The sequence below is a fragment of the Pelophylax lessonae genome, assembly GCF_965119305.1.
Source record: "Pelophylax lessonae genome assembly, chromosome: 3".
Classification (NCBI taxonomy): Eukaryota; Metazoa; Chordata; class Amphibia; order Anura; family Ranidae; genus Pelophylax; species Pelophylax lessonae.
This window is the reverse complement of record NC_138770.1, coordinates 303,190,206-303,216,929: the sequence shown is the minus strand read 5'-3', so window position 1 is coordinate 303,216,929 and position 26,724 is coordinate 303,190,206. Positions and strand designations below refer to the sequence as shown.

At 41.6% G+C, this 26,724-nt stretch overlaps 1 protein-coding gene across 4 annotated transcripts; it reads right to left on the bottom strand.

The window, feature by feature from the left end:
• On the bottom strand, positions 1–25,630 carry BCL6 (BCL6 transcription repressor). Of its 4 annotated transcripts, none has more exons than XM_082251311.1 (10): positions 25,457–25,630; positions 11,097–11,135; positions 10,683–10,856; positions 9,700–9,921; positions 7,360–8,316; positions 6,071–6,246; positions 5,053–5,220; positions 3,887–4,017; positions 3,020–3,157; positions 1–839 (listed from the first exon to the last, which is right to left on the bottom strand). In XM_082251311.1, exons 3-10 carry the CDS (start codon positions 10,841–10,843, stop codon positions 696–698), a joined length of 2,097 nt encoding a protein of 698 aa, XP_082107437.1. In that variant the 5' UTR covers positions 10,844–10,856; positions 11,097–11,135; positions 25,457–25,630; the 3' UTR covers positions 1–695. The 4 variants fall into 4 exon arrangements, with proteins under 4 accessions (XP_082107437.1, XP_082107436.1, XP_082107438.1 ...); XM_082251310.1 differs by lacking the exon at positions 25,457–25,630 and adding an exon at positions 25,353–25,433; XM_082251312.1 differs by lacking the exon at positions 25,457–25,630 and adding an exon at positions 11,455–11,555.
• Between the last annotated feature and the right edge of the window lie 1,094 nt (positions 25,631–26,724).

The following is a 26,724-nucleotide window of genomic DNA, read 5'->3' as shown; positions in this document are numbered from 1 at the left end:
CAAAACATTGTGGTTTGGTTCTAATACCATTCTACCAAATAACACACTATAAGCCACTAAAAAGGTGCTTTCTGCAGGATTTCTTGGCAAATATTAGCAAAGTAAGCAAGTTATAATAATGCCTTAATATAGGCTTCAAACACTTTGATCCTCCAATCATTGTTGAAGTAGAAGAACCTTAAATTTAAAGCTGGCACTTATACTTCAGCAACAGATGTTTTCCAACATGCTAACCATCTTCTGAAGGAAGAAGGCCTTACTGAGCCGCTTTACATATAGACTGCATTTCATCCATTCATATGGCTGATGCTTCAGACATTAGAAACTGCCCCACAGGGGAGCACCAGTGCATTAAAAGCTGGGTCAGCACAGCTGGCTATAAACCTGCATTTTGCATCTCCAGCCACTCTCCAAATTCAGTCATTTCCATATCACTCAGGTTCTCTTGTGCTGAGAATTACAAGGATGAAATGATAAAAGAGTGCATGGATACTACACCATATGAATATAGGAAAAATATATTTTATATATTTATATATATATATATATTATATATATTAGTTTCTTTACACTAAAGGGTGCACATTTCACATGACCAGGACAAAAATAAAATAAAAATAGCTAAACCCGTTTTGTTTCACCCATCTGCACTAACAGGTCAAAGAGAGGCACTCCAGAATCGGTGTGGGCAGGGCTCAGCAAGACTTAGGGAGTTCCACTGGAAGCTCTGTGGAGGACACACGATACTGGACTTTTGTGTTAGTGATTGCTCCATGTTTTTGACGTAAATGAAGTCTCAGTTGGCTCTTGTGGCGGAAATGGAGGTTGCATTTTTCACACTAGAAAAGAAACGGAAATGAAAGTTAACATATTTAAAAGCTGAAGTTCATCATTGCACTTTAAAACTGGTAAAGTAAAGATACATAGAACATAGTACCTCAGAACATATTTTTATTGCAATCACCAATGCCAAATATTGAAATGGGGGATTTTATAGCTACAAGGTGATGGCTAGTCCTTTATCATTATCCAAATAAAGATTGATTAAATAAGCTATAAGAACATATACTGTAAAATACAGTAGCCCATAACAAACTCCAGTCTCCTGTCAGATCACTGTTTTTTTATTTCTTTTTATTGGTTGAGCCAGATGGACTTTGTGTCTTTTTTCAACCTGACTAACTATGTAACTATGTAAAAGATCAATTCATGTTTGTTTCAATGGCTTACTGTTTTTTGTCTTTTGTTGTGATGAGTAAACTAGAAATTCTTTACTTTTCAAATGGAAGAAGGTGGTTAGGAATGAGTTTATTGTTAAAAAAGTATGATACAATACATACAAAAAGGAAAGCTAAACTAGCTCCTCCAACAAAGTGGAGTTTTTGGGTACACCATGAGGCAATATGTATTAAGAAATTACCACATTTTATTAGGATTATATTAAAATGTAACAAACTAAACAAAACCATTAAAAATACACCCTCCCTTTACAATGTGTCAACAGATACCCAATCCTATTGTATGGAGATAGAGAGCCATAGTAAATTGTAGAATATGTTGGGATCCAGAAGGTAGAGTCCAATGAATACAACGTCCATGTAAATCAAAGATGTGACCCATTGTTGCTCCATACTGAAACGTCAACGCATTTCGGAAGATTTACTTCTTCAGGACTGATTGGGTGGGTGCTGACTGACTTCAGATGAAGAAGAGAAGGTGAACAAAGATCAGGGGGGCAGACATAGGGGCCCTCTCGAAAGGAGGAGAGAAAGGTAAGGTACTCCCAAGAGGGGGATCCCCACTTAAGCCCATGCGTGGGCCAGTAAAGCATAGAGGAATAGTGGTAGTAAACAATTCCAAAAGGTTCCCGTAGACTTAAGGAATGCCATGAAACAGTAAAAGCTCTCAAAAAGATAGCTAGAAATGTATACGTGGCAAAAGAGTGGAGGTGTCTATAAGGTATATACGATCACCTGGATGTCCCAGAGAGAACATCGGGATTACAGTAGCACAGGGATGCTCCAAACAGTATCGTATGGATTGTATGTATACATGATGATTGCCTGTATGTAACAAAAAGGAACGTCTTTATCCCCAGGTCCCGATATATAATCAGGCTAGTGTCAGAGGTGGAGTTCCCATTAGTAGGCAAACATGCCCCATACAGCTGAGTAGGCCTAGCAGCCCTGTGGTACGAGACCGCCTCACCCTATCCTGATAAAATACACATTACTAGCACTTATAGTCCATGGCTTATTAACATCTGATAAACATTTAGCAAAACGAAATACCTAATACTGACTTATAAATGCCTAATACTGACTGCAGAAAGAAGGCAGCATTTCTCCACCATTCTACAATTTTTTTTCCCTGAAGATAGAGAACCCCTATTTATTGTCATATATTTGTTCTGCCCTAATAAAACCCAAATAAGTGCCTCTGTATTAGAACAGACTGGCTGCCTTAGTGGAATCCCCTCCACTAAGACTAAAGAATGTGAATGCATGGAATGCAGTAAGTTTTAGAAAGTATTTCTTTCTACTTATTACAAAATTTAAAGTGATAATAAAGTAAATTTTTAGGCGATTTCAAATGCTGATAAAGTGACTTACAATAGATGGTGCATCCTATTTTTTTTTAAGTTTTGGGTTTCCTGTGGTGTGCTGTGCACTGGCCCCGAGCTCAGGGTTTATGGTGCATCTCCACAGACACACAGATTAGGATCAGAAGCCACTCCATCCTCCAAGCAAGTAAATGGATAGCTGCTGGTGATTTAGCTGCCCCTTGTGACCTGATACTTGATGCATGCTCTCCTCAACAGGTAGTTCAGAAAAGCTGAGCTAATGGATCTGGAACCAGGGGCAGTGAATACTAAATGATGTTAATGTTAGTGCCCACATAGATGTCAAATTATGTACAGGGAAATTACTGGGAATTGGGTATATTACCAAATAAACGCATTTAATACTGCTTTAAACCTTTTCTGATTCAAACATATTGGACTGAATAAGTGACTTACATGGTAGGGCTTCTCTCCAGTATGAATACGGAGATGGCTCTTTAACGTCTGCAAGTGTCTGAATCTAGTGCCGCAGATCTCACATGGGTAGGGCTTTTCTCCAGTATGAATCAACACATGTGCACGAAGATGGGCAACCTGTGAGCATAAAGCAACAATTAGTTGAACACATGTTATCTCTAAAACAGACATAGTGGCATGATGGATGATATGGATACATGTTAATTAGGTATACACTGAACTGAAATGCAACCCAATGAGTAGGAAAGGTCTCTTCACGTTTGGCGCACAGAAAACTGTGGGTCAAAGTGCCAAATCTAACCCTATCCAGGTAAAATTTATCAGAAGGTTTACATCATGGTGCATTGGGTCAATAGGGTTCAATAGTAATGTGGGAATCAATTTTAAAAAATTACCCATCAGCCTCCCAATCTACTCAAAACACTTTGTGGACTTTTTTTGTTTATATACAGGGTTCCAAATGTAAGATGATATTACATTTTAGCTATTTAGAATAAAAGGGTTGAGTTTAGATTGTGTAAAGTAAAAAAGTATTTGTTAATCTATTCAAATACTAAATGAACCCTAAGACCGCATTCACACTGGTAAGACTTGGACTGTGACTTGTCAGCCTGACAAGTCACGGTCCTCACGCTCCCATAGTGTAGCACAGGACCGGTTCTAATAGGAGCGACACAAGTCGCTCCGACTTAGAAAAAGGGTCCTGTACTACTTCGGGGCGACCTGGAGGCGACTTGCATTGACTTCCATTATGTTAAGTCCGTGCAAGTCGTCCCGAAGTCGGAGCGACCTAATGTGAACGGAGGCTTACAATATTCTGACAAAGACGCACTCTAAGAATTGTACCTGTACAAAGCGGGCTCCACAGGTCTCACACTTGTATGGTTTTTCTCCAGAATGAATTCTTGTGTGGGTCTTTAGGTTTGCAGGCCGGTTGAACTGTGCACCACAGATACTACAGCGATATGGCTTCTCACCTAATTGACAGAAGAAAGATTCATTAAAATATAAATCTTAGGTTTAAAGGAATGGAAACATTTTACTGTGGCCCTTTGTAATATATCTATACCTACAGGAAACTTAACATGGGACACAAGGCAGAAAGTATTTTCTAGGTATGTAATAGTGCTGCATTGCATGTTTTTCACTTTATTTGCTTTTGACTTGGTTTTAGTTTTCTCCCTTAAAGTGCCTAAAAAAATCATGCATTCTCTGCATCTATCCAAGCCCTCTCTCGAACCAGCACTGTACCTGTTGGCAGCAGCACTGGGTTCTGTTCCTTCTTTCACAGGATTGCTGCTGTCAAACAAATGCTGTGAGGAGGGAGTGGGGGGCTGAGTAACACTGTGCGTGTCTATGGTCGCACAAAGCCCGGCTCGGGAGCATGCCCCCATGTGTGCCACCATAGCAAGCAGCCTGGAGGCAGAGCAGGGAGTCCAGGCAGGGAAACCCCAGAAAAAGAGGTTATGGGCCGCTCTGTGCAACATCATAGTGCAGAGCAAATAAGTATAAACCTCTTTTATTTTAGGACAGAAAAAAAAAAAAATCAAGCTTTTACAGTCACTTTCAATAGAGAGATTGGGCACCTGTCTGACCTGCAAATGTCAGCCTAAACTGTACATCCCTATAGCAACTTGCTATTCTAAAAGGGAATAAGAAGCAATGTCAATACTATAGGCACTAAGAAGCAATATCATCACTCACTGTGATGTGTGCACAAAAACACCACCCACCCATAACCCCTAAGAAGTGACTGACATTAGGCTGCATTAAAGTGGAGGTGCCCTGGGAAGTCATGTACGCAGAATGCTCTTCCACTGCCCTTCCTTAGAAAACTGCGAGTATCACAAGCTGGTAACTAATCAGAGGATGTCTTAACAGCTGCAAACCAGTGAAAATGATGCAGCCACAATGCTAAGAAAAATAAACAAAAAATAAAAAATTCCCCCACATTTAGCTGTATAAAGCTGTACTTGGCTAAGTGCAAATAGGCAAGGATATCAGCAACACACCAGTATGAACTGTCTTGTGGCTGGCCAGGTTCCCCTTGTAGCGGAATGATGCTTGGCAGCGGTCACACTTGTAGGGCTTGTCACTGTGCATTTGTAGAGTGTGTCTTTTCAAGGAACCCTCCTCAGAGAAACGAGAGTCACATTCATTGCAGAAGAATGTACCATTTTCTTTAGAGGAAAGGAAAAAAAAAACACACACACAACATTAGAAATACCAAAAATGGATTTAAAGAAAAAAAAGTGTTTTGACCCTTACCAACCAAAATTCAGCAATTGAAATCTGTTAGCCACAGGTTACTGTACTTTCAGTGCTTTACTAAATAGGCTTAAAAAAGGTCAGATGTGCGTTTTTTTGTGTATAAACTCAGAACTTACTACACTGGCATCATGAGCCACAATTTAAATTCTCACTCTAACTCAGGACTCAGTTAAGTGCTTTCTTCTTTTATAGCCACCAAGCAATGGGTTATTGTAAATTTGCCATCAATGCAGAGACGAATAAACTGAAGAGATACAGGTATAATTTCACTATACTCTAACTATATTACCAGCTACACATATAGGTATATCTTGTACAACTACTGTAAAGATTAAGGCTCGGTTCACACTGGGGCGACTACAAAGTCGCCCGACTCTGAAGCTGCCCCGTGCAACGCAACTTCAGCGGGGCTTGCAAACGACTTCTCTAATAGAAGTCAATGCAAGTCGCCCACAAAGTAGTGCAGGAACCTTTTTCTAAGTCGGAACGATTAGAACAGTTCCATTGCACTGAATGGAGCGCGACTTGCCAGGCGGCTAAGTCGCCTGACAAGTTGCCCCAGTGTGAACCGGGACTTAGCCAAGTACTAAAGAACCCAAGTCTGTGAAATTCACAGAGCATGATGGTATGTTTAGTTTACATTGTTGGACAATTAGTCTGTAGATGGGGACAATGAAAGCATATCCCAAAAACAGGCCAATGAGAAAAAGTACCATTTTCACACTTCATTATTAAATAATTAAAAACATGGACACATACCACAGCTTGAATCTGAATATTCTGACCGAGTCTCAGTTATCTCTTCTCCGAAGTTAGAGCCAGGGGTGTGAGGACACATTTCAGGCGGGGACTGTGATGAAAACATGCTGAACTTAGATGTGTGGATGTAGAGAGGGGAATGTCCTTCACTGCTTAGGGGTGATCCTTCCATTGTCCTGTGGAAACAAGCCATATAACAGGTTTAGAGGGTGGGGATGTACAACCACTGACTTTTAACTGTCAAACTGAACGTCTACTAAAGCCTCGTACACACGCAACGATTGTTGGCCGACTGATCGACCGTCTTTTGTCCAGTGTTGTTGTGTTGGTTGAAATGTGCTCTAGACTGCACATGAATTTTATCGACCAACTACAGAAGTGATGTCATGTTCTGGTTTAATTTTCGTGTGTTTTTTCTCCTCTGAGCATGCCCAGTCTTGCTCATCTGATTTTTGTCTGCCGAAATCTGTACTGACTGATGAACAATCGGCCGTTCTGTTGACGGCCAACAAAAATTTTATAGCATGCACACCAGATTTTGTTTCGGCCGAAAAGTCGCAGTCGGTTGTCGGAAGCATCATACTAACAAGCCGATAATCGGCCGATCGCACGTTGGCCGAAAATTCAACAATCGTTGCGTGTGTACGAGGCTTAAGGCTTCATCTACCCACTGCCTACTTTGACTGCCGGCTGCAAGAAAATGCAAAACATAAGCTTTTAAGGAATTGAGTTTAGGAGCTTTGGCAAAAAAAAAAAAACGCCAAAATCTCCTATACTCAAGTTTAGGAGCGGCTAGTGTACATGAAGCCTAAAAAAAGTTTCCTCTAAATGGGAACTCCAGCCAAAACTTTTTTTTTCTTTCATGGGTAGAATAGGGAAGGATTGTGTTACTTTTTATTTTCATCTGTGGCCCTTGGAGATTTCCCCTTCTTTTACCAGATGAGTGTAAATCTTCATTGGGAACACATTCTGACAGTTTTCATTGCTGTAGCATCTCTTTTGGAGATATTTACCCTCATTTCATGTCCAAATGACAGCTTTGGGACAGGAAGTGAGGAGAAAATCTTTCCAGAAGGCATACAATCAGCAGCCAAAAAAGAGGCTCTATCTTCTCCCCAATCTATCAAACAAAATATTGTTTTGGCTGAGTCAATTTTAATGAGAATATAAAAACGAACCCACAATAGCCAACCACAGTCATTTATTACCGTTATAAATGTTCTAAAATAGAAAAAGCTAGAATTCAGTTGCAGGTTGCATTGTCTTGTTAAGTAGGCCCATATGGTTACCTGTTAACAATGCCATTGAGTTTGCTAGCTTGTGATACTGCTGAGTCATCAGTGTTCCCATTAAGCTTAGATGACGTCTGGATGTCCAGGTTTTCAGACTTGACTGGCTGCTGACAGGATGATTGAGATGTGTAGAACTGTGGAGACAGGTTTTCCATTTCACTTTGAGTGGCACATTCTTTCTCATTCTGGTTGAGGGAATTAAGCAACTTGTATTTTTTCCAGTTGCACGCTTTTGGGTCAGTAAAGGCTTTGGACACTGGAGAACCAGATCCCTGTGAAATGCGGGCATTTTTACTGCTGCTGGATTCTGTAGGAGAATTAGGCTGGCAATCGGACTTCTGAGGGCTTTGAGGGCTTACAAGACCCTTACGACTGACAGGAGAGTTTGTTGGTTTAAAGTGCTGAGTAATTTCATCCTCTGAGGATGTCCGCTCCTCCTCTTTCCCTTTGTCACAGCTGTAGTATGGACTGCTTCTAACAGAGGGACCAGCAGACCGAGAGCCTGCCAGGACATTATAGTGAGAGTCACTATGAGGGTCTTCCAGTGCTGCCTCCTTTGGAGAGTAGACATTGTGGCACATATTTACCGATATATCCAAGACACCTTTCCTGTATTCTCCTAGCACAGTCCTTGAGTTTTCTCCAGGTAACATACTGTCCTTAGGATACCTACTGGTTCTTTGCATTTCAGTCATTTGCACATCTCTTGCCTCATCCTCTGGAAATAGGAACCCATGCACTGGAATGTGACTGTACAGAGGGTAGGGGGATGGAGATCCACTGTAAAGGTTGGGAATGTAGGACCTTCCATCACAAATGGTTGTGTTACGAACCGATACAGTATTTTCTGGCATCTCACAGTTTCTGTAGGCCATAACATCTGGTGGTAACATTGTCCTGCCTTGCAAGAATTCCTCTCCTCGGGATGGCTTCACAGAACTCACAATATCTTCGCTGAAAAAAATAACACACAAGTCTTTTTACTTTCACAGAATGAAATAATTTGCTTTTTTTTACCTTAAAGAGACAGTCTATCCATAAGAGCCTTCACTTATAGGCAGTCTTGTGGGTTTGTACTGGTCACTCACTTTTAATACCTCTTAGCAGCTCCACTAATGAAAGCTGCCTAAGATCGCACACACATAGCTGCCTAAGATAACTTAAAGTGGTTGTAAACCCTCACATATACCCAGTGAATTGAGTGGTCTCAGGTGATACAGATATAATACAAATCCTCCTACATTCGTTGTACCTGCTTATCTACAGCTGTCTGTCATATACATCCATTCAAACTACAAAAATTACACAGGATCCCTCAGCTCTGAAAAGCAGGGGAAGTTACATCAGTGAAGATAGATCTGAGAATTGCTGATTGGAGGAAATTGACATCCCCCTCACACAGAAACAGAGTTGAGTCTGTCAATCAGCTAGAGCTCCCTCCTCTGTCACCATTTTTATCTTGGTGTCAGGAAAACTTGTCAGAAGTGATTCATTAAAAAGCAGCAGACAGAACTCACACTTCATGCTCTGGATTGAGACAAGTACATGCTATAGAGGGATATGCTTTGTTCATATTTCATATCTGAGGTTTACAACCACTTTAAGCCGGCCATAGAAACAGAGTTGAGGCTGTCAATCAGCTAGAGCTCCCTCCTGTCACCATTTTTATCTTGGTGTCAGGAAAACTTGTCAGAAGTGATTCATTAAAAAGCAGGAGACAGAAATCACACTTCATGCTCTTGATTGAGACAAGTATGTGCTATAGAGGGATATGCTTTGTTCATATTTCATATCTGAGGTTTACAACCACTTTAAGCTGGCCATAGATGGATCGAATCTTGGCCAGTTCAGCTGGGCTTGACTGATATTTGATACCTCTATGGTCAGGCTAATTGTACCCAATTCATTCCATTGATAGACTTGGGTAAAACCAGCATGTCGGATATTAAGCATGCGATTACTGCCAGTGGCTATAGCCGCTAGCAGCAATCATCATGCTCTCAGCAGGGATGGCTTCCCACACCAACCCGCTGGGAGAAAACAACAGCTCTTAGATCTGTCTTAATCCAGCTTCAACAGTAATGTTCCCACTACTCTACTTGTATTCTACACAATATAAAAGAAGTCCCAAACAGGTTTGAAGATCTAAGGAATCAAGTGCAAAGATCTCAATGTCAATGTCCTTGAGATGCATGAAAAGAAGTTAAGTTATAAGCGTCTGAGGCCTACCAAAGAGATTGAATATTTCAGTTTGGGAGAACAGGCTTCTTTAAAAATGTACTTCAAGATGGAAGAACAAACACACAGATGAGTTATACAAAAGAAAATAAAAGTTACCTGGACTTGAGGAACCTTTGACAGGTGTCTACAACATGTTCCATTTGTAGGTAAAGTGCAGTGCTCATAACCGCCATGATGCTGCTGTCCCTTAAACTAAGCCGAGAAGTGTACATGAACTCCAGCAGGACTCGGAAACCCTCGGCACTGATTTCTGGATCAAGGTTTATGATGCTCATATTGCACTTCATCTGGTCGGTGAAGATTGTATAAAACAGCCCACTGCGAAAGATAACATTTTTGAGATTTGCAATCTTCTCAGAATACAAAATACACTGCTTACACATTTATCCTGCTAAGTTTCCTGTTACTGAGCTGCAGTGTAGACACAGGGTAAACAGTGTACACATTCAAGGCATCCTATACTCACCTTGCACTTGTTTGCCTGTAGGCTCCTTTGGGAGTTATTTACTAAAACTGCATGGTGCAAAATCTGGTGCAGGGCCCTGCATAGAAACCAATCAGCTTCCAGGTTTTATTGTCAAAGCTTAACTGAACAAGCTGATTGGCTGCCATGCACAGCTGCACCAGATTCTGAGTGCAGCAGTTTTGGTAAATCTGCCCCTTTGTATCCTGAGTGGTCATGAGAGGGCTCTGTAAAGCTTGTTCATATCTAAGATAGTATATATTTATTTTACTATTGAATAAAATGACAGTTCACAGCTCCAAAGTGTATTTTCCCATCACAGATGCTTTTTGGAGTTTGTTGATGCAATGCCCTGCAGGTCTTTTTTCCCCATAATCAAAAACATTCTAGTAGGCTAACTGGCCTCCACCCGAACTGACTTTATAGTGTGTCTGTGGTAGGGTATTAGAACTTAAAGTCGTTTGGGTGAATGGCTCTCCATAAACACTCTAGGAAGAAAAAAGTATTTGCACTATAAAGAGGGTATAATAGACAAACAAACAGAGTAACATTATAGTGACATGCTGCTTTAAACCTATACGCTGTCATGCTGAAAATGACAAAGCTCAATTTTTACCTGCAAGCCATAAGGACTGTCTTGTGAGCTCGAAAGTGCTCCCTGTTCACAACGATGATCACATCTGTCAGAATGTCCCTACTTCGGAGACGGTTCAGGTTCAGGAGAACATCACTGGCATGTCGAGTGAACTGAATACAGCTGTCTGTTGCCGACGTCATTTTTGCCCCTATCCTAAAACATAAAAAAAAAAGAGGTTGCATTTAAGGGCAGAATATATGATGCCCGAAAACCTTTTCAAGTTAAAGCACTTAGGAGAATGCTTTGGCACTTGTGCTATATTTCAAACAAGTTTCAACTTCCACTTTTAGCGGTTTGTGTTATTTGTGGATCAGTGAATCTTTAGCAGTTATGAAAGTGATGAAATGTGCAGGTGCAACTCCCACTGCTCAGACAAAAAACATAGACACTTACCCCAATTCTCGATTCAAAATTCAAATTCCTCTTCGATGGCTAAAAGAAAGAAAAAAAAAAAAATATTGAGTAAGTTAGTAAAAAAGAAAAAAAAAAAAAAGAATTTGGACAAAAATTTGGAATAACAGCAACAACAGATCTCTAAGCCAATAAAGCCTAGCATTGTCCTCCTAAAGAGAGGGGTCGAAATATTTCATGCAAATGGAAACCTGCCAATCTGCTTTGCTTTTCTACTGAAGATATAGGATTTCTGTAGAATTATGAAAATAATAGTTAACATTCTATACATGAAGGTTACCTACTGTTCAAGATAACACTGAAAAGCTAAAGAAGAATTATATTGTAGACTGCAACTTACTTAGTATAGAGATTAATCCATGGTCCAAACAGGAGGGGGGTCAACCTTATATAGGTTAACACTAAAATGTGACTTAAAGTGAAGGTGTAAATCGTTAACCTTCCTCTTCTTTGGAACTTTGAAACTAAGCATTTCCCCACGCTGTGGTTTTTTTTCTTTTTCCTGCACACACACCTTCACATACCCCACAACACAAATGGCTATAGAGGGATGCTTGCAAAAAATCTGCTTTCAACTGAATTCTGAATCTGATGCAAGGCTCCCTGGCAGGTTGTCATGAAGAGTTACAAAAATGCTGTTGCAATGGATTTAGATCACATTCCTTTACCATTACACCATTTATTGTGCAGGTACTGTATTCCTTTACCATTGCACCCTGTATTGTGCAGGTAGAGTATTCCTTTACCATTGCACTCTGTATTGTGCAGGTACTGTATTCCTTTACCATTGCACCCTGTATTGTGCAGGTACTGTATTCCTTTACCATTGCACCCTGTATTGTGCAGGTACTGTATTCCTTTACCATTGCACCCTGTATTGTGCAGGTACTGTATTCATTTACCATTACACCATGTATTGTGCAGGTACTGTATTCATTTACCATTACACCATGTATTGTGCAGGTACTGTATTCCTTTACCATAGCACCCTGTATTGTGCAGGTACTGTATTCCTTTACCATTGCACCCTGTATTGTGCAGGTACTGTATTCATTTACCATTACACCATGTATTGTGCAGGTACTGTATTCATTTACCATTACACCATGTATTGTGCAGGTACTGTATTCCTTTACCATTACACCATGTAATGTGCAGGTACTGTATTCCTTTACCATTGCACCCTGTATTGTGCAGGTACTGTATTCATTTACCATTACACCATGTATTGTGCAGGTACTGTATTCCTTTACCATTACACCATGTATTGTGCAGGTACTGTATTCCTTTACCATTGCGCCCTGTATTGTGCAGGTACTGTATTCCTTTACCATTGCACCCTGTATTGTGCAGGTACTGTATTCCTTTACCATAGCACCCTGTATTGTGCAGGTACTGTATTCCTTTACCATAGCACCCTGTATTGTGCAGGTACTGTATTCCTTTACCATAGCACCCTGTATTGTGCAGGTACTGTATTCCTTTACCATAGCACCCAGTATTGTGCAGGTACTGTATTCCTTTACCATAGCACCCTGTATTGTGCAGGTACTGTATTCCTTTACCATTGCACCCTGTATTGTGCAGGTACTGTATTCCTTTACCATAGCACCCTGTATTGTGCAGGTACTGTATTCCTTTACCATAGCACCCTGTATTGTGCAGGTACTGTATTCCTTTACCATAGCACCCTGTATTGTGCAGGTACTGTATTCCTTTACCATAGCACCCAGTATTGTGCAGGTACTGTATTCCTTTACCATAGCACCCTGTATTGTGCAGGTACTGTATTCCTTTACCATAGCACCCTGTATTGTGCAGGTACTGTATTCCTTTACCATTGCACCCTGTATTGCGCAGGTACTGTATAAGCCCTTGTTCTCACTGCCGAACCTTTGAACCTGACATCCCTACACGACTTAATCGTGGCTTGCATACAACTTCTAACAGAAGTCAATGCAAGTCATGTTGAACTTCACACCAAAGTAGTGTAGGCACCTTTTTCTAAGTCGGAGCGACTTGAGTCACACTGATCAGGACGGTTCTATTGCTGTTAATGGGGCGCAACTTGTCATGTGACTTTGAACTCTCAAGTCGCATGACAAGTCACTGCAGTGTGAACTATCTAAGTGACAGTCTAACCGTCAGTCAACACACTTGATAAGTTCCTATTAAAAGGGTCCTAGTTAGGGTGATTTCAGTATACTATACAAGAATCCCAATCTACCTTTAAGAAGGTCCAAACCATTTGCAGATTTTATACTTATATATATATATATATATATATATATATATATATATATATATATATATATATATATATATATATATATATATATATATATATAACCCAAGATGGACAATTAAGTAATAAATACAGATTTATTATAAATATTAAAATCAATAAAAGGTCAAAGCTATATGCCTATGGAAAGATGTTTTTTTTTAATATTGAATACCAGTCCAAATCCAAAACTTCAGTTCCCCATGAAACAAACAGTTTTCATACTATGGTTAACTGCTATACAAAGCCATTGCCACCAGCCTCAGTATCTCTGGGGAGTTAAACTGAGAAAGAAACTGTACTCATGACACAACAAAACTGCCGTCACACTTCTTTTCCATAGAAATAAAAATACGCCCCCATGGTTTCACTTATTTCTTTGGCAACCTAACTTTTAAATAAACATGTTAAGTAATGGAGACTCATTTGAAGTCACTACGTCCAATTTTCTCCATCTAGACATTAACCCTTTCTATGGCAGCCACCAATTGTAACTGTAAAAAACAATAATTACAGGTATTAGAAATAACATTACCTGACACATGAGAGGCTGACAACAGTCTCCTGTGCACATGGGTTTGCTGGTTGAGTATTAACTGATGTGAATCCCATTTTACCACTACACATCACCTGTCCACAGATGCTATACATTAACATTGAGTTCAGCAGAGGAAAAGGGGTGGGCATTCCAGCCATATTATTCTGGGAAGTATTTGACTCAGACCAGGATTACTTCATCCAACTCTGCTAGAGTAAACTTTCCAGGAAAGCCAACCTAGGTCAGGCTTCCCACATTCTATATACGTATACATACTTATATAAACCCTTCACAGGCTCTAATGCATTCGGCAAAGTGTTCCCATTCTCAATTGCAGTAATCCATGGGAACAATTTAGAAAATAACCTGCCGCAGGATAAAAGAATCTAACTGAATGTTTGGGTCTGCACATTGGATGAATGGGGTTCAACGCAGCTTATTAGGTTATATAATGCAGAATGATAATGATGATATGTATGGTTGAAGTCACCTATAGCAACTATAGTAATGCTAGCCTTTTTTTAGTTCTGAACAGGGTGGGAAAGTTTTAATAGCGTCTATCAATTTTTTTATTGCCCTGCTTCTTCACTTACTGATCCACTGAATGAACAAGGATGGGGATAAAATAAGAGGAAAAAAGGGGAAATCAGTAACAATAAAAACCTTACTGAGGCTATAAATGTTCACCACTCCATCCAAAGGGGAAAAAAATAACCTGGCTGGAGTTCCACTTATTGATAGGCAGGTTAGTAAAAGGCCATTCTACGTGATCACTGATGGTTATACAGGTATCAATCAGCTTTTTTTCCAGACCAGTGCAATATACCAGAGGTGGGGTCCTTGAGTCACATGACTTGACTTAAGTCAGACTTAAGTCACCAGTTTGAGGACTTGAGACTTGCTTGACTAAAATTAATAAAAGACTCGACTTGACTTTGACTTGGTATTCATGACTTGAGACTTGACTTTGACTTGAGACATATGACTCGAAATGACTTTACTTTTTTAAGTTATTAAACACTAAGGGGTTAATTTACTAAAAACTAGAGAGTGCAAAATCTGGTGCAGCTCTGCCTAGAAACCAATCAGCTTCCAGGTTTTATTGTCAAAGCTTCATTGAACAAGCTGAATTTAGAAGCTGATTGGCTGCCATGCACAGCAGCAGCAGCAGTTTTGGTAAATCTGCCCCTTTGAGTGGTCATGAGAGGGATCTGTAAAGCTTGTTCACATCTAAGATATTCTATCTATTCATGCACAGCTCCACCAGATTCTGAGTGCAGCAGTTTTGGTAAATCTGCCCCTTTGTGTCCTGAGTGGACATGAGAGGGATCTGTAAAGCTTGTTCACATCTGAGATATTCTATCTATTCATGCACAGCTCCACCACATTCTGCACTCTCCGGTTTTAGTAAATCAACCCTTTAGTGAAAAATGTCGTTTTATACATTTTTAGATATGGCCATTTGATCTCTAACATTATTAGCAGGTAATAGTAAATCTGGCTAGACTTTTAGAGGAATTAACAAATCTACCAGCAGATGGCGATAAAAGAACTCAGATGTTACAGACTGAAGTGCTCTGCTCAGTTTTCTCATGCCTAAAATGAATACTAAGCTTCAGAGCCAGAAATATAACTACTGGTGAGAACCTCTTTCATTCAGCCATATTATATTAAAGGAATATCTTCACTGTGCACGATAAAAGGCTGGAGAGCTTGTCTGCAGTACCCAGAGCGGTTAATCCCATGCAGCCAATAGGTTTCTCTCTGCCATATTATCTATGTAGGGCCCAAACAATCTATTTTTCACTGCTGCTTACTTGGCATTATCTTAACATTTACTACAGCATAGTGATCTTGCCTCACATGTGCCTAGAGCACTTTAAATACTTCAAAATATTATGCTCAATGCAATACCTTAATTGAACCTCAATATATAAAAAAGGTACATTTATGTAAACTGGGCCACAGCTATGGAGTTGCAAAGTCAAAGACATAGAAGAACTGAATGCTGTATTGAATATGGTTAGCTGCAGACATAAAATCGCTTTGTTAGGTACATAGTAGCCCAAAGAGAATTCATTAGAAACTGACAAAGACTTAAACTACCTATAACACCACCAGCAATCATTCATATCTGCAGAGTTAGCTATAGATAGGTATAAGCTTGCTATGGTTTCGGTGATGGGTATCTACAAAGCCTCAGAGAAAGTGTAGGTGGCAGATCTTTCTAATGGAAGCAGTGGAGATTAGAAAGCAGAGTGGGATGTGTGATATCACTCGGTGTAATGTTTGTTTCAGTATGAATGTAAGAAGAGGATTGCATGCTCTGAACACTCAGACATACATACAGCCCCTTTTATTTTCACTCTAATCAGTCTGCTCCAGCTAAGGTACAGTAATAGTAAGGTCTTCATCCAACATTGGAAGTCTGACAGTATAAATGTTTAATAACCCAAAATTAAAAAAAAAAATAAAGGTGAACCCGTCAAAGCAAGAGTTAAAGTAGGAATCAATCAAGACGCAGACAGCGCTCAAACCACCCAGACACTTCAAGGAAAGGAAGCGTTTACTTGATCTTAAAAACAGGCTGGCCTGGGAGTCTAATTTGGATGGCTTCTTCGTTAGGGAGAGGAAATAAGGGCCGATTCTCCTAGTTTGCTTTCCAGCTGAGAATCACTTTCAACTTCATTGGATTAATTATTTAAAAATACACAAGCCGCCTGGGATTTGTGACTGACAGAGAGATCTCCCTGCAATGTTACTCATTCCTTATTTAACCAACAACTTGTAACAGTATCGGAGACGTTCCAAGGGTTACACTCACAGGACAGCGCCGGACTGGTTAACCCCCTTGCCAAGCAGCCAAGAGGAATCAAGTGAAGACACAAGCCCGGGACACCTTATAGGAAGGTATGCCATTGGTTCTGAGTGTACAGGAACAAGTACAATTCCTCTATCGTAGGAATGCAGGTGTTATATTCCATCAAAAAATATACAAATATATATATATATATATATATATATATATATATATATATATATATATATTCATTTAGTCGTATCCAACTCTCTATGAGCCGCCAATCTGTGCACCATGTCTGATACGTTTCAAAGACTTTATAGAATTTTCTTTGCAAAGTAGGTCACCAGAAGCTTAGGTTCACTCCGAACCTGGAAGGAAGCTGTCAGCGCCAGCCGGATCAGCTGTGGCCGGGGCATTCCTTACCCTGCAGCTGCATGTACACACAGAGACGGGGATTCTCATGACATCATTGACCTTATATGGCCATATGTCATTGATATCAAAAGCATCTCCGTCCTTCTAAGTATGTGCGGCTGCGGGGTAGGGAGTACCCTGGCTACAGCTGATTGGGCTGGCACCGACGGCTTCCTTCCAGGTTCAGCCCCAACCTAAGCTCACCCTTAGTCATCTAGTCTTTCTTCAACCCTCCCCAGCTGCTTGGCTTGGGAATGTGATAACACATGTACATAGCCAACTTGCACTAGGACTCATTTAGAGCCATTTACCCTACCAACATGTCTTTAGAGCAGGGGTCTCCAAACTTTCTAGAGCAGGGATTCCCAAACTACGGCCCTGCAGTTGTTCAGAAACTACAATTCTCATAATGCCTAGTCATGTATGTGAATGTCAGAGTTTTACAATGCCTCATGGGATGTGTAGTCCTGCAACAGCTGCAGTGCCATAGTTTGGGAAACCCTGTTCTAAAGAAAGGGACAGTTTACTGTCCTTCAGACTTTAGGGGGCTGAACTGTGGGAGTAAACAATGCCCAATCTTTAGTATTAGGGAGAGGAATAGTTGGTGTCAGTGGGAGGAATAGTGCCCCGTTGTTGGTGTCAGTGGGAGGAATAGTGCCCCATTGTTGGTGTCAGTGGGAGGAATAGTGCCCCATTGTTGGTGTCAGTGGGAGGAATAGTGCCCCATTGTTGGTGTCAGTGGGAGGAATAGTGCCCCATTGTTGGTGTCAGTGGGAGGAATAGTGCCCCATTGTTGGTGTCAGTGGGAGGAATAGTGCCCCATTGTTGGTGTCAGTGGGAGGAATAGTGTCCCGTTGTTGGTGTCAGTGGGAGGAATAGTGTCCCGTTGTTGGTGTCAGTGGGAGAAATAGTGCCCCATTGTTGGTGTCAGTGGGAGGAATAGTGCCCCGTTGTTGGTGTCAGTGGGAGGAATAGTGCCCCATTGTTGGTATCAGTGGGAGGAATAGTGCCCCAATGTTGGTGTCAGTGGGAGGAATAGTGCCCCATTGTTGGTGTCAGTGGGAGGAATAGTGTCCCGTTGTTGGTGTCATTGGAAGGAATAGTGCCCCGTTGTTGGTGTCAGTGGGAGGAATAGTGCCCCGTTGTTGGTGTCAGTGGAAGGAATAGTGCCCCGTTGTTGGTGTCAGTGGGAGGAATAGTGCCCCGTTGTTGGTGTCAGTGGGAGGAATAGTGTCCCGTTGTTGGTGTCAGTGGGAGGAATAGTGTCCCGTTGTTGGTGTCAGTGGGAGGAATAGTGTCCCGTTGTTGGTGTCATTCACACTGCTGCGACAGGATTTTATGGGGCGACCTGTGAAGTCGCAGTGCACAGCGTGCACCGCTACCTCGGCGCGACTTGCACGGACTTCATATAATTGAAGTCAATGCAAGTCGCCTCCAGGTCGCCCCCAAAGTAGTACAGGACCCTTTTTCTAAGTCGGAGCGACTTGTGTCGCTCCTATTAGAACGGGTCCTGTACTATTCAATGGCGAGCGACCTACCGTGACTTGTCAGGCGACCAAGTCGCCTGACAAGTCGCGCTAGTGTGAATGGACCCTTAGAGTGTTAGAAAGAACCTACACAAGCACAGGGAGAACATACAAACTCCATACAGGACAATAATAATAGCAACTAACAAAAGTTACTCTGTTTAAATTATTTTGGAAACCTCTGAAAAACAACTAAAGGAAATAATAATAATGTTTCACTAAATAAAAAACACAAAGCGTAAACTAGCTACATTTATGATTAAGTACACAGGCAATTAAAAACAGTAAGTTTGGAGTTTAAGTGATACACTTTATTGGCTAAATAGTAGCCGTAAAAAAAAAAAAAAAAAAAAAAGGCAACGTGGAAAATCCTAAACTATATCTATTTATAGATGTTTCTGTATCCACAGTCCTGTAGTTCTGACACTGCAGTGCTGATGTTTAATAATTCCAATGACACAAGGCGAATATAAAAGCCTTCCTGTGCATCTGTACCACGACTTTGATTAATGTAGTGGAAATCATTAGGGAACATACTTTTCAGGATTATAAATGTCACAAAAAAACTCATGTATTTACACAGACATTCTTGAAATAGATGCGTGCATTCTTGTGCAGCACATCATTTCAGTTCCCACCGGTCTCCAGAAGGCGAAATGCCTTGTGCGCCCAGTGGGTGGCGCCAGCCCCTCTCTTTTCGCCTTCTGGCACGCAGTTTCCATTATGGCTCAAAAAGTTGTTTTTGGATAAACACACTCACACGGCCGCTCTTGTGTTTTGGCTTTCCTTGCTTTAAAAAAAGAAACATTTTTATGGCGTTTTGAATCCTGACACAACATGTGATTTTGTTTTTTTCCACCAAGTCACCCTGGCTCCAGAAGCTTGGCTGGGAAATAAAATGGCTTGTGGAGCTGGCAAGGCGCTGCCTTGGAAATGGAATGCATTAGCTAGTAGCACTGCGAAGAGACACCTCCTTTGTAATAGGACCTAAGCGGGCTCACTAACAGTGCCAAACACATTCCTAGCCTCCCAGGGATGACAGAAAGGGGATTTCTATTATTGGGACAGCTAACCTGTACTTCTCACTCTTTTTGTGGCTTGTGCCACCCAACAGGCTAAACCCAAATCAATGGCACAGAGGCCAAGTCTAAATGTAGTCAGCCTTCCAGTAAGTGCCAGCTAGCCCTGGGCAAAGCATACCATAGCCCACTCTCAAAATATCCGCTATCATTAGCATGCCGCATAATTCCCTTAAAGCTCAAATTAACTCTCACTTCAAAATCAGCTAAATACATTCTCAGTGCATCAAGACAAAACTTCCTTCGGTTCTTTTCTTTTCTAAAGCAGCCACAGCATGCATAGAAAAGCCTGTCCCCTGCCAGTGGCTGCAAAGTGGTAGCCTTATTCCTTTATGTGACAGCGGTAATATCTCTGCTTCTTACTGAATTAAACCTATAGCTTTGCATTCAGATTCTGACCCGGACCTCTGCAGAGAGACCACTGTTTCCACACAGAGAGCAAGAGACCTTCTCTACAGCAAACTGGCAGGGAGCAAGCTTTACTGCTCAAACCGTGGGTGCTTTCCAAAAATAAAAACTGCAAGGGCTCCTCGCTGGCATGCATGTTACTTTTTTGTTTTTAACTTTATTGATGTGTCAGACAATGACACTTCATTCAACTCTATGACCACAGTGTGCGCTTAGGATTGCATGGCGCAGGGACATACTGTCCATTCACTGTGCTGTGTAAAGGCTGTGGGCAAATATGCTGCCTTTAAGCATGGTGTGAGCAGAACACACTGTATATACATCTATAGTTTTCTATGTTCCCTCCATTCATCTATGCCTATGAGGATTAGGAAAATATTGGGGATTATGCCATCATGTGGTTTTTGTGGTCTATGTAAATACTGGAGTCTATGCACATATTGGAGTATATGTAGATATTGGGGTGCATGCAGATGTGGGAGTCTATGCATATGTTGGGGTCTATATAGATATTAGGGTCTATACAGATTTGGGGATGTATGCATATGTTGGGGTCTATATAGATATTAGGGTCTATACAGATTTGGGGATGTATGCATATGTTGGGGTCTATATAGATATTAGGGTCTATACAGATTTGGGGATGTATGCATATGTTGGGGTCTATATAGATATTAGGGTCTATACAGATTTGGGGATGTATGCATATGTTGGGGTCTATATAGATATTAGGGTCTATACAGATTTGGGGATGTATGCATATGTTGGGGTCTATATAGATATTAGGGTCTATGCAGATTTGGGGATATATGCATATGTTGGAGTCTATTTAGATGTTAGAGTCTATCCAGATTTGGGGGTCTATGCATGTATTAGAGTCTATATAGATATTAGGGTTGATACACATTTGGGGTGTATGCATATATTAGAGTCTATGTAGATAGTGGGTTTTGCAGATTTTAGGGTCTATGCATATATTAGAGTCTATGCAGATTTTTGGGTCTATGCATATATTAGAGTCTACGTTGATATTAGGGTCTATGCAGATTTTAAGGTCTATGCATATATTAGAGTCTATGTAGATGTTAGTATCTATGCAGATTTGGGGGTGTATGCATATATTAGAGTCTATGGAGATTTGGGGGTGTATGCATATATTAGAGTCTATATAGATATTAGTATCTATGCAGATTTGGGGGTGTATGTATATATATTAGACTCTATGCTGACATTGTGGTCTATGCATATATTGGAGTCTATGTAGATATTAAGGTGTATGCAGATATTGAAGTCTGCGTAGATATTTGGGTATATGCAGACTTGGGGTATAGGCATATATTAGAGTCTATGCAGACATTGTGGTCTATGCATATATTAGGGTTTATGTAGATATTATGGTCTATGCATATGTTAGGGTTTATTTAGATATTGTGGTGTATGCATATATTGGGGTGTATAATACATTAGGGTTTATGTAGAAATTGGGGAGTAAGCATACATTGGGGTGTATGTAGATGTTGGGGTGTATGTAGATATTGGGGTATATGCATATATTGAGGTGTGTGCAGATATTGGGGTCTATGCACATGATAAGATTTATGTAGATATTGGGGTGCATGCATATATTGGGGTGTATAATATATTAGGGTTAATGTAGGAATTGTGGTGTAAGCATATATCGGGGGGTATACAGATATTGTGGTGTATGCATATATCGGGGTGTATAATATATTAGGGTTAATGTAGATATTGGGGTGCATGCATATATTGGGGTGTATAATATATTAGGGTTAATGTAGGAATTGTGGTGTAAGCATATATCGGGGTGTATGCATATATTGGGGTGTATAATATATTAGGGTTAATGTAGGAATTGTGGTGTAAGCATATATCGGGGTGTATGCATATATCGGGGTGTATAATATATTAGGGTTAATGTAGATATTGGGGTGCATGCATATATCGGGGTGTATAATATATTAGGGTTAATGTAGATATTGGGGTGCATGCATATATTGGGGTGTATAATATATTAGGGTTAATGTAGGAATTGTGGTGTAAGCATATATCGGGGTGTATACAGATATTGTGGTCTATGCATATATTGGGGGATGTACAGATTGAGGATGATTGATCCCCCCCATGTGAAAAGAAGAAGAGCAGACAGGAGGGGTTGCATGCCTGACTGATGGCAGTATTTTGCTGAAACTTGAGCAAAGGTTAGCACTCCATTCGTGCCTTCCAGCCAGTGCAGAGGAATGTGGAACCTCAGGTTAACCTCTGCAGAGCCGGAGGGGAGTTAACCCTTCCCTGTTGTGCTCGGCGATCCCGGCTCCGTGGTTTCCCCTCCACGCTCCATGCTGAAGGTTTAGAAAACAAGCGGCGTGTCTCTAAATTTAGCGAGTCACCGGGGAATGGGAAGCAGGCTGCAGATCGCGCGGCATCCGCCAGAGGTCGCCCCAGCCCCAGCCATCTCCCAGACAGATGTTATTTACCACGATCGGGCAGAGGGCTGAGTGTCACCCTGGACAGAGCCCGACACCCCAGAATGGGCCCCAAACCTGCTCATACGCAGTATATTCCGTGTTTATACGAATGTGACATTTATAATAAGGGGGGCAATAAAGAACGAGCACCCCGTATATCGATCTATGCGCGGTACCCCATTACTACAAACAGGGCACACTGCCCTGGAATATGCATTAGTGGGGTGCAGCCCCCTCCTCCCCCCAGACATGGATAGCTCCCTCCAGGAATAGCGTGTGGAGCCCGGCCAAGACTTCACTGTGGGACGATGATTTACGAGGCTGGATGACGGTGCCAACTTCCTCCATAGTAAACAGACAGAGCACATAGAGAGCCCTCCATGGAGGGGGCAGCATCCTTCCACCTGATCTTCCATGCACTGCACTGTCTAGACACGGGCACCCCCCCCCCCCTCCACTGGAGAAGAGATCCCCCCCCCCCTCCATAAATGGAACGGGGACCCCACAACTTCCAACAGCCACATAGCAGAGATCAGCCCTGGAATGACAGATGTCATCAGCCCTACAATACAGGACTGATCAACCCTACACCACACAAGTGATCAGCACTGGGATCTAGAAACTAGAAGAGATCAACCCTCCAAGATCACAGAGATCAGCCCTGAAATAAAAGACTGATCAACCATACAGCAAGCAAGTGATCAGCCTCACAATCCAGAAGTGATCAGCACTGGAACAAACACACACAACACTGATCACAAGTCCAATAACATATAGCAGAGATCAGTCCTAGAATCGAAAAGTCATCACCCCTACAATACACAAGTCATATAAGACTGAGAATACAAGCAGTAACGATCGGTGTCATCGATAGCACTGATCAGTCCAAGACTAGAACAGTAAACATCCCTAGAATAAAAAGTGATCAGCCCTATACTAGAAAAGTCATAGGTCCTATGCCATTTAACAACATCTGTCTTATATAGCCGTGTGGATCGGTGTCACAGATAGAACAGATAAGTCCTAGAATATAATAGTGATCACCCCTAGACTAAAAACAAAAAAAAAGTGATCAGCCCTATGAAACTAATAAGTCCTATACCATAGAACACGATGATCCGTCTAATATAGCAGTAAGGATCGGTGTCATAGATAACAGTGATCAGTCCTATAAAAGTCTTACAACATACAACTGTACTGGATAGCAGTGATCAGTCCTATAATACAACAGTGATCACCCCTAGAATAAAATGAGATCAGTTCAATAATACAATGCGATCAGTCCAATAACAAAATGTGATCAGTCCTATAAAAGTCTTACAACATACAACTGTACTGGATAGCAGTGATCAGTCCTATAATACAACAGTGAGAACCCCCAGAAAAGAATGTGATCATCCCTATAATACAACAGTAATCACCCCTAAAAAGAATGTGATCAGCCCTATAATACAACAGTGATCACCCCTAGAATAAAATGGGATCAGTCCAATGATACAACTGCGATCAGTCCAATAACAAAATGTGATCAGACCTATAAAAGTCTTACAACATACAACTGTACTGGATAGCAGTGATCAGTCCTATAATACAACAGTGATCACCCCTAGAAAAGAATGTGATCAGCCCTACAATACAACAGTGATCACCCCCAGAAAAGAATGTGATCAGCCCTACAATACAACAGTGATCACCCCCAGAAAAGAATGTGATCAGCCCTATAATACAACAGTGATCACCCCCAGAAAAGAATGTGATCAGCCCTATAATACAACAGTGATCACCCCTAGAAAAGAATGTGATCAGCCCTACAATACAACAGTGAGCACCCCTAGAAAGAAATTGTGATCAGTCCTATAAAAGTCGTATAACACAGAAGAGTGATGATCAGTGTACTGGATAGCAGTGGTCAGTCCTATACTACAACAGTGATCACCTCTAGAAAAAATGTGATCAGTCCTATAAAAGTCTTAGCACATACAACAGTAATGATAGCAGCGATCAGTCCTATAATACAGTGGTCACCCCTAGAATAAAACGTGATCAGTCCTAAAGTAGAAGAGTGAGGATCGGTGCACTTGGATAGCAGGTGATCACCTCTAGAGTAAAATGTGATCAGTTCTATAAAAGTCTTATGCACTGGATAGCAGTGATCAGTCTGATCACCCCTAGTAAAAAATTGTGATCAATCCTAAAAAAAAAAGTTCGAACATAAGAGTGATGATTGGTGTACTGACAGCAGTGATCAGTCGTATAAAAGTCGTGTAACATATAAGAGTAATGATCGGTGTAGTGGATAGCAGTGATCAGTGGTAGACTAACATGTGATGAGTCGTATAAAAGTATTGTAATGATCGGTGTAGTGGATAGTAATGAACAGTGGTAGAATAACATGTGATGGGTGATATAAAAGTGGTGATCGGTGTGGAAGCTATGAATGATAGAAGGTGGTGGAGATTCCCTTGGTCAGACTGGTAGACAGACACCCAGCCAGCAGCCTCCATGCAGACATCCCGGGAAATGTCCCCAGCGCCCAGTGTATAATGTCATGTCAGAGGATAGGAGAGGAGAGGAGAATTAGGGAATAGAATTAGAAGAGAAGAGCAGGGTATGAGGAGCAGACATGGAGAGCTGACGGCTCCAGCAAGTGACAAGCTGTAATAAAAAAAAAAAAGTGAATTAAAAAGAAAAGCGGATCACCTGGTCGGGCTTTCCTAGAAAATCCTTGCATCACCACTTCTAAGAACCCCCAGTTCTAAGAATCAACAGGGCTCAATTCTCGGAATTTTAGCTTCTGATCTTACCATTATAAGGAGGCGGGGGAGGACCGAGAGTCCGCCAGCCAACCCCTTTCCCATGTCTCTCGTCCTTCGCGCTCGTCACACGGCTCCCCGTCTCCTTCCACACACATATACCGGACACGCAAAAAAATGCCCCATACCGGGGGACTTGTTTGTTTGGGGTCTGCTCCAGGGGAAGGGGATTTAGCATTTCTCGGGCTCCCCTCGGCGGCTTGGTACGGCCCGGCTGGAAGGATCACGTGGGGTGTCTTAGGCTCTGACGTAGGCTTTCAACTTGGAAGGACAGCCCAGAAATTCTGAGAACTAATTTGCTATTCTGTGACATAAGAGAAGGCAGAGAGATGCAGCAAATGTGCGCTCCCCGGCATCCCTGCGGACGTGCTCGCTCCCTGCGCTCGGCCGGTTCTGCGCATGTGCGGGGCGAGCTTCACTGGCTGGGATAGTCACTGGCTGCTGCTGTGTTCATTCCACTTCATGCGGTGTAAACAAGCATTGTCAAACGCCTGTCACCATAAGGCCTCAGGCTCCATTCACACCTGAGTGTATCTTTTTTGGGCATTTTTCAGGCGTCTTTTGCAGGTGTTTGGAGGCAGGCGTTGACATCTAACAAAAACGCCTGTATCTGCCAAAAAAGAAGCTCATGTACTTTTTTAAGCTTCAGACGTTTCGCTTCAGGCCATAAAACGCTCATATCTGAACAGGGGCCATTGAAATGAAGAGGATTTTGCTTGCTGGGCATTTTACAAGCTGAAAAACACTGAGGTGTGCACACAGGGCGTTTTATAAAATGAGCTGCAAAGCAAGTACCGACGCCAGGAAAAAGAGGCTGTAAAAACGCGCTTTTAGAAGCGTTTCACATTGGCATTTAGGGTCGGTTCACACTTGTGCAATGACAGACATCACATGTGAATCGCACCGGATTGCTGTGCAGATCATAAGCAATTTCTGTGCGATGCCAATTCAGCCCTACAAACTGTATGACCAAATTCGCACCAAACTTGTGCAATGACAGACATCGCATGTGAATCACACCAGATTCCCGTTGCAGATCATAAGCGATGTCTGTGCAATGCCAATACAGCCCTACAAACTGTATGACCGAATTCACATCACATTCGCACCAAACGTGTGCAATGACAGACATTGCATGTGATTCGTACCGCAGATCATAAGCGATGTCTGTGCGATGCCAATTCAGCCCTACAAACTGTATGACAGAATTCGCATCGCATTCGCACCAAACTTGTGCAAGGCCCTTTTTGTTGTCCACA

Bases quoted from the DNA above. Each gene is read 5' to 3' on its own strand.
- BCL6 (XM_082251311.1), bottom strand. From the start codon at position 10,843: ATGACGTCGGCAACAGACAGCTGTATTCAGTTCACTCGACATGCCAGT. The intron at 8,317-9,699 runs GTAACTTTTATT...TATTTTTTTCAG, and splicing joins CAAAGGTTCCTCAAGTCCAG to CGAAGATATTGTGAGTTCTG. The intron at 4,018-5,052 runs GTGTGTTGCTGA...TCTGTCAATTAG, and splicing joins CCACAAGACAGTTCATACTG to GTGAGAAGCCATATCGCTGT.